This window comes from Chenopodium album, chromosome 23 (genome assembly GCF_948465745.1).
Source record: "Chenopodium album chromosome 23, dcCheAlbu1.1, whole genome shotgun sequence".
In the NCBI taxonomy this organism is placed as follows: Eukaryota; Viridiplantae; Streptophyta; class Magnoliopsida; order Caryophyllales; family Amaranthaceae; genus Chenopodium; species Chenopodium album.
This window is the reverse complement of record NC_137856.1, coordinates 39604625-39613512: the sequence shown is the minus strand read 5'-3', so window position 1 is coordinate 39613512 and position 8888 is coordinate 39604625. Positions and strand designations below refer to the sequence as shown.

The window sequence follows — 8888 nt, the reverse complement described above, 5'->3', positions numbered from 1 at the left end:
TACGATGTTTTCATATATATTCCTAATACATTTAAAATGATGCGCAAAAAATTTCATTACAATCCTATACATACCTAAAATCCTAAATACCTTCAAATATCAATATATCATTACCTAGTACTGTACAAAATGAATAAAATTTTCTGTTATTGCACATCAATATCTGATATTAACCCAAAATGACTCATAAATATACACTCAATATTTGAAATAGAAGGTATTTATGTTCATCGAAGATAGACTTTAACCATTAATATAAGGATCGTAAATTTCCGTACAAACTTTGACCTTATCTTTGTTGGTATGAGGGGGTAAATATCTGAAATTTGCAAACCATATTGATTCTCTACCTTTAATATAGAGAGACGAGAAGGGTTTGGGGATTATTATGCACAAATTAAATTATACTATCAGAATTTTATGAGTTTTACCCCAAATTATGTAAAAAAACCTATACAATTATAGAAGTAAGAGGATCTAATTCCCACAATGCATGCCTTTTTTCTAGGGGAATAAACATTTTCCAACATAGTTGTTTATTGTCTACAATACATGAATCAATCTTTATGGACTAGTGAAAGAGTTACTCCCTTTCTTGCAACAGAAAACTATGACTTTTTTACTCGTACTTGAGGAAAGAATATAATATGCTTCATTATCATTTTTCCATTCAAATTACTTATTGACTACCAATAAGGATTATACCAGTATTTTTGTTATTTTTCTTGGGATAATTTTATCAAAATTTGGGGATCCAAAAAATACTTAAGGCACTTATGGTCGTTATGGATTTAGTACGTATTGATATCTCCAAGGTTCCAAGCTTTTAAGTGGTAATTTATAGACTAAATACAAACATTTTGGGTTATAGTCAAAGACATACGAAGTACTGTATATGAGAGGACATCCAATGGCGGAATTTAGGTTGCACGGACAGCTTATGTAAATGGTGCATTTTGTAATCTCATATATTATCATAGTGAAATAAAGATACTTGTATATAAAATAAAGTATAAAGGGTAAATAAATTGTATAAAGCTCTCAGAGAAACAAAAACACTTTGTTTCGAAATTTGGACACAACATAATAATCATGAAGAAAAGTTAGGAAGAAAAAATAAATCAAGGATCTTAATTATACTCCCTCCGTCCCTAAATTACATTCCTCCTTTTTATTTTTGGTATTCCAAAATTACATTCCTCCTTTCTATTTTTGGTAAGTTTTTTTTAGTAAATCAACTATCTTTTTCTGTTTTATATTTAATGCTTTCTCACTCATCCTTACCTAATCTCACTCATAATCCTTGTGCCAAATTACAATGAATATGATTGGTTAAATTTTTTTAATTGGGAGCATGTGATTGGTCTTTTTTTTTGCAAAGATTGATGACTTGTCATGAGTAATAACTAATCTATCTTTGTACTTCCCATTGCATTATTAAATTATTGTTATTTGTCTTATTCTTCCCTCCTTAATTTTCGTGTAAATTTCCAAAGAGAAATGTAATTTAGGGACGGAGGGAGTAAGATATTTTTATTTCATTAATGGTCAAATGCGATGCTATGTTGTCTGCTTGTCTCGCGGTATAAGCTAATTAAAAGAGCTAGCTACTACTTTTTAATCTAAATGGGCTACTAGTTAGATATTAGATGTAACCTCAATCGCGCGTTTGTGTAATTTTTCTCTATCTTTAAAGTTGTCTAAAAGTATACGGTATTTCATTTTGAATTTGCACCTACTTCACTTGAAAAAGTCAAATTCTTGATAATATGATTGAATAAATCACTAGAAGCTATTAATTTAAACTATTGAGTCTAATCTAGAGAAGGGAAAAAAAAAATCCTATAGTCCATTAATAGACTATGTCAACCTTCAGATTTTGTGTAAATTCTAGACCTATATAATTGCAATAAGCAATCATATAATAGAATTGGTTATAGTCACAAAATTGAAACTAAATAATAATTCACCAAATTGGAGTAATTTCAATTTTTGATGAGTTAAAAATAGAAAGGTACTCATCTAACAATGTTTAGTTCATAAAAAGAGGAGAATACTTACAAAACGAATAACAGGAAATGCTGGGTATATTTAAAGGAAGCGTGTACAGCTAGTAATTCATTGGAATATTAGAGCAGCAACAATCATTTGTCTGAAAAGTTATAGCCTGTCTACAATGACTAAATGAAATGAAAAGATAGACATGCCCAACATAAGCTTAACCTTTTTGGAGAAAGACTTGAAAGTTTAAAGTTAGTAAATAAGCCATTTTAAAGTTATCACCTTTTTGCTCACCTTGTGCTAATAAGGTGTTGTGGTGGTAGCAATCTATCTCTTTCTTCACCAATATCTTTGTTTAAATCCCATTTATGTCCTCCCTCACCCTTCTTTAAATTGTAACGTCTGAATAAAAGTTTTATTTTTCTTTTATGCCTTATCAATCCTTTAGTTATGAATGACATTGATAGACTAGCTAAACTTTTAGCTCCTAAAATCTAAAGAGGTTCCGTCCACATTCCTTTTAATCCCAAAATCGTTTTTTAGAAAATTTAATTAAATTTGTTGACCATATATACTTATGTTCTTAAGTATCTTTGCCAAACTAACAATAGATTTCCATACTTTACTAATTTATGACATTTTGTTATGTTACATACTCAACAATAATTGTTTATATCTAATGACTTAAGAGCATATCTTTATGTATTTGAAGATATATTTAATAGGGATAGTTTCATCGTGTAACATTGTCGCTAAATAAAGCATGTACAAATTTATAAACTATATATGTTAAAGGTAGAAGAAATACCACGTACTATTATTTTTGCCGCTATATAAGAATCAACTTCTCCAAGTATCTCGAGTTGAATTAGAAAAGTGAAGATTATATATCTTATTAGTATTATTTAGTACTCAAATTTAAATGATCACTTGTTTAATTCTGCAAACTTTCGTATTAGTATATGAATTATATTATAACAAAAAGAATAATAACGTTGCTTAAGATAATTTTTTTATGTGGAACTTTGATCATCTTTTAGTAGTTGAGTATGAATTCACAAGAAGACGAAAAGCAACTAAAAACCTAACAAAGCACTTTTAGTTTTTCTAAGGTTAACTTTAACAAGATTTCATCCCTTTTATATCACGTTGTGAAAAGAATCCTTTCCCCAGTAGAATGATTAAAAATTCTTCCTTCTACTCTTAGACAACATACGCGTTTATTACCTTTTAATCACTTCAATCGTTGGCGTCTACCACTCAACTCGGAGTGGTAGACACCATAAAATTAAAACCGCAAAGAAGCAATCAAAGAAAAGGCACTCCAACGTACATACCGTCACAACACAAGCAAGGACATACCAGACTCACATAAGCCCAGAATCAGTCATAAATTAAAGAAGCAGCTACCTAGCCATCCAACGATCTAACTGAAAGTAATTAAAACATCTCAACCAAAATGTAAGACCATTCCTCAATTAATTATAAGAAGGAAAATAATAAGTGCAATGCATTAAATTGATAAAGATTGTACAATAATCAATTTTGAGTAGCTCTTTAGCCTGATAATTAAACACCACATGTATGATACAATAGGGAGCGATGCATATGGAATAGTGTGGACTAAATATAGTTAGCGTGCACGATTATATAATAAGCATGGTTTCATTAATTTGGGTAATTTAACACCAAAGTTTATTGAGAAAGAAAATATTGTGCCATAGTACAACTGTACAAGGAACACCATATGATCAATGTTCTCTTTAATATTATTCCCTCGTCAAAATTTTGGTTTTTCTTGTTTGATTTCAATATACTCTATCCCGTTTTAAAAGGTAAACACTCAGCTTTAGACTTCTTTGCACAATTCAAGGAATTGTACAAATTACTCAAAATCTTAATAGAGGGTCAAATTCTTCATGTACTGTATCACAAATGTAAAACAATAGGGAAAATATGCTTTAACACTACTTTCACGATTATGAACAAGTTTATAATTATACTCCGTACAACTGTACAAGTAGTAAGTTACATATTTGGGTGATACCAGATTTTGAAAATGAATCTCATCTTTATTATTACTCTCGGAAAACTAAACATTCGATAACAACAAATAAACATACATACATACATTATACATACATATATAGAGGTTTGTCTCAACACATATATGCATAACCCTACCATTAACAAACTCACTTAAAGAAAAGTGCTAGTAAAGTTTTGCTTCAAGATCTTAAAAGATTAAATTACAACTTCAATATGCATATTCCATCATCTTTAGGGTTCCTTATTCTATTTGCTTCTCAACAAGGAAAAAAGCCAGGCCACAAGGCTCAATTTCCAAAGCTTGGGTAATGCTACAATTGTCTTCATTTCCCCAATATATTACTTCTAAAGTTTCAGGCACACAAAAAGAGAAGCTAATTCTCTAAAAGTTGCACTCATCCAAATATATATGCTCAATTCCAAAACCCTAACCCTAGATAGCTACTGAGGTAAAAAAGAAAAAAAAAATTGCCATCTATACACCATAAATAGATAAAATAAAATGCAAAAAATGCATATATACATTATACTCCAAATATATAAAGTGATATGATCTAAAAGGGTAAAAATTTACTGCTGAACATTCTTCATGATAACTGAGATTTGATTAAGAAATAGCCTGATATACAGAAAATATAAAAGAAGAAAAAAATATAGGAATTTCATGAACCCAATCTACCATGAAAGTTACATACCCCTCAACTAGCTAGAATCTTCAACCAAGATTACCGAGGGCCTCTTGAGAAATGATGAAGATTAGGTCTCCTTCCTCCTCCTCTTCCTCCTCCTTTGAAAGTTAGCGAGCTAATGCCTACTTAAAACTAATTAAGCAAATGATAAAGACACAAATTAAGAAAGGAAAAAGGGATATACTACTATGTGACAAAAATCCCAGTTTTATCTGAATAGAGAATTTATATAAAAACCATGATTTTCTATTCTTGTTTAGTTGGTTGTTGATCATTACGCATTTGTGAAGGCACAATATCCTGAAGAAGTCCATCATCTCTAACCTGGTTCGAGGAGGAAGAACAAGGAGGACGCATGAGAGCAATCGAGTTAGGTTGTTGCTGGCTGCTGCCGCCACCACTAGCTGAGAAGCTCAATGATGTTGGAGTGGGATTATGAAAGAAGCTCGGAAATTGTTGGTGCTGATGTTGATGTTGAGGATAGAGATTGTTAGATTGATGGTAGTGTTGAGGGTGTGGGAAGAGAAGAGTGGAGGAAGCAGCACCGCTTCCACCAAAAGCAGATGGGGTGGTGGGAGCGGTGCTGCATTGATTCAGGTGGTTTGGCATCGAGAACATCCCCATCCCCATCCCCATCCCGATGCCAATACCAATACCTCCACGAGTCATCACCGGACATGGGTGAGTATGTTGCCCCTCATAGGTGGTCATTACAACCGATGGATCATCAGAAGATCGCTCCACTCGCTTCTTCACCCCACAAGCTGCTGTGGTGCAACGATAATAGCTCCTGCAAATCAATCAATTTTAGTATTCTTCGCCTCAATACAAAACACAGAACAAACATAAATCATACAAAATGATGAACTCGATCATAAGTAAAGCATTATTATTACCGTGGAAAAGGGCTGTTTTTAACGGCTTTTTGGCCGTACTTTCGCCAACGGTAGCCATCATCAAGGTGATCAACCTCACTCTTTGTCATGAACGCGAATCTCGGCTCCTTGGGCCTTTTCTGGTTCTTCTTCTTTGGTTTCAACCTATGTTCATACCACCACACAATAGTACAAATACAATTAAAATAAAAACCATATAGTATAAAAATTAATAAAAATTCACAAAATTAAAAAGCCAAGTCCTTAGTAATTAAGGAATCAGCTATAAATTCAAATCAAAAAAACCAAATCCCATTGACCAAATAATATTCATCTCTTCATTTTTAATTATCCCCCATAAAATCAGGTTTGACTAAGTAGTTAGTCAAGCGTAAACAGAGCACGGGATTATATACATATGTATGTATATGCTCAATCAACCAAATAAAAATTCTTTTCACATGAATTTTTTCGGCCCCTTTCTTATTTTCCAACATAATTATAAAATAAATTAATTATGTGTACTAAGTTCAGACACATATTAAAAAGGAAAATAAAAAAATAATTAAAAAAAATGTAAGAAGAAAAGCATACTGTTTCTTAGACTTGTCCTCTTCATGATGATCATCGGCATCGTCAGCGGTCTTACTCTGGTGGTTAGGCAGGTCATCGTTGACAGCATCCGACGACGACGAAGAAATAGAGAGAGAATTAGGGGTAGCGGGGGTATTGACAGCCTCCGATGATTCCCCAGGTACGACAACAGTTGAACAACCACTGTAACACGGATCTATTACTTGAGTCGTCTTTACTTGATGCTGCTGCACTATCACTTGTGGTGGTGATTGTGCCATCGTCATCGCCGTTGTTGTTGTTGTTGTGGTGGTTGATGGTAGTGTTGTAGCAATATTGGTCGTAGTGGGTGGGAGCAGATCGAATAAGGAACTTGAGCCGCCGCCCAAATAATCTGGGAATCCAAGCATATCCATAAACCCCAAATAATTATTGTTATTGCCTTTGTCAAAACCACCACTGGCACTACCACCAGTACCCATCATCAACATATCGAATGGGGTAGCGGCCGCAACGTCGAATAAGCTGCTGCTGCTGCTGCTGCTGTTGTATCCGAACATCATCTGATCGGAGAATATAGAGAGATTACTATTACTTGTATTAGTACTACTAATACTGTGACTAAGGTTGCTGTTGTTGGTACTACTGTTGTTGGTGATATCTATCATTTTCGAAGCGGCCATTTCTTCAACACTAATAATCTTATGCTTATTATCATCCATCAAATTTTCAAAGATAAACAATTCTCTCCTCCTTCATTTGAGGTTATGTATGTTTTTGAATAGAGGAGAGAGAATGAAGGGGGGAAGAAGGGAGAAGGGACTGTTTGGTTTAAAAAATACAAGAGAGAGAGAGATAGAAATGAAGGAGAAATATAAGTGTGGGAAACAGGTAGAAGTGATGGAGACCGGGAAATGCCGGTGAAAATGAGGAGAAGAGAGAGTTGGCTTGCAAAGTACGGGTCTAGTGAATAAATTGGACGGTTTTTTAATTTTCTGCCGCATTTAATGCATTTTGGACCGCCTTCTCATTGGCTCTATTATATACGGACTACTATGCTTTTTATTTTTATTATAAAGTTTTATTTATAATTTCATTGGGAGCTTATTGTCGACGTTTTCATACTGTACAAGATGGTATTATGTGGAGAACGGCTAAGACAAAAATAACGCGGGATTTTAACCAGATTAATGTAAACGGGATCCTCATCTACACGTGCCTTGTCAAAAGGCGGACCCTTTTTATGCTATTTCCCACCCCACTTTTTTTTAGGATTAAAATTAATGGAATATATAGGTTATTATTATTACTAAACATTCTTGCCAATTTTTATTTTAATTATGTAACATAAGACTTAGTCAATTTAAGAAATTGATGATAAGGTCATTGGGAAATTTATTTTTTGTAATTGGTTGCTAATATTTGAATAAAGTACAGTAAGGATAGTGATGTTACTCGATTAGAGATTTGTGTCACTAGATTAATCCATTTTAACGAGTAAGACTCTCGTACTTTTGAGTTTATTTTGAATATTGTGATTGTGGTACTTTATGATATTTGAATTCAAATGTTTGATTCTTGGTGTGACTAATTTTGTTAGGCTTTATACCCTTTTTAATTTGAGGACGGACAAAGCTATGTATTACACTAGCTTATTGTCAATGGTGTCGTATTATTTAGAAAATTTAGGGTAAGACTAATTCAAGTGGATCATTTTTGCTTTGGGTTTTAATTAGAATGATATTCATTACATTCTATATGCAATGTGAGTATCTATTTAATGATACCCCATAGTAACTTTAAAATTGAAAGGAAAAAAAAAAAAAAAACTTTGTTTACACGTATGGTGCAAGAAATTATTGATATGTAATATGAGAAAATTATGACAAGTGATAATAAAAAATTTAAAAAATGAGAAATTTTAGTCTATACGAAATGCAAAGTTATTGTCTTTTGCCTTGATAAGAAGGAGAGCTACAAAATTGTAAGGAAATAGTGATAAGCTTTATAATAATTCCATATTTCCTTCATGTTTTTTTATTTATAAGTTGATGTTTTAGACTTTTGCACTTTTGATAGCTGATGAATACTTTTGAATCATTTATTTAGAAAAGGAGAATTCGATTCATTATAGAAAAAACATGTTTTATTTATTTATTCCTCCTAATAAGCTAAGATACATGAAAAATGTTGTTATTTGAAATTATATATGGCCTCTCCAATCCTTATCATAATAATAATTTGCTTCTAACTTTTCAACTAAAAGAGCTCAAATGTTTTGTCTATCACTAATGTTGTGGATAAATTAAAGTTAAATGACTTGATTAGCCGTCAAACTCATTTGTTATTTTGTCGCATAATTGAACATACTCCATTAATATTTAAACAATAAACATATGCATAAAATATTGAAGAATGGATAAAAAAAGAATAAAAAAAAGGACAAATTTGACAAGCTAAAAGCAATAGATTAGATGGAGTATATTGCAATGAATATTTAATTTATTACATACAAAGTAAGTTATTACTCGTATTTTGCAAATGTAAATATAAATTTAAACAAGAAAACAAAATCATATTTGTATAAACCATAATACAAGAAACAAATATGCGCATCCTTAAAAAACTAGGTGCCGACTAACATTTAATATAAAATGTTTGTAATTCACCATTTACCCAATTACCCTCTAAATGTAAAAAC

The 8888-nt window shown here is 32.0% G+C and overlaps 1 protein-coding gene across 1 annotated transcript; it reads right to left on the bottom strand.

Annotated features, from left to right (window-relative positions):
- Positions 1-4553: 4553 nt before the first annotated feature.
- Positions 4554-7153, bottom strand: LOC145608836 (uncharacterized). The gene is made up of 3 exons (XM_081664427.1): positions 6209-7153; positions 5636-5779; positions 4554-5529 (listed from the first exon to the last, which is right to left on the bottom strand). The coding sequence occupies exons 1-3, from the start codon at positions 6907-6909 to the stop codon at positions 4986-4988; spliced, it is 1389 nt and encodes a 462-aa protein (XP_081520553.1). The 5' UTR covers positions 6910-7153; the 3' UTR covers positions 4554-4985.
- Positions 7154-8888: the final 1735 nt, after the last annotated feature.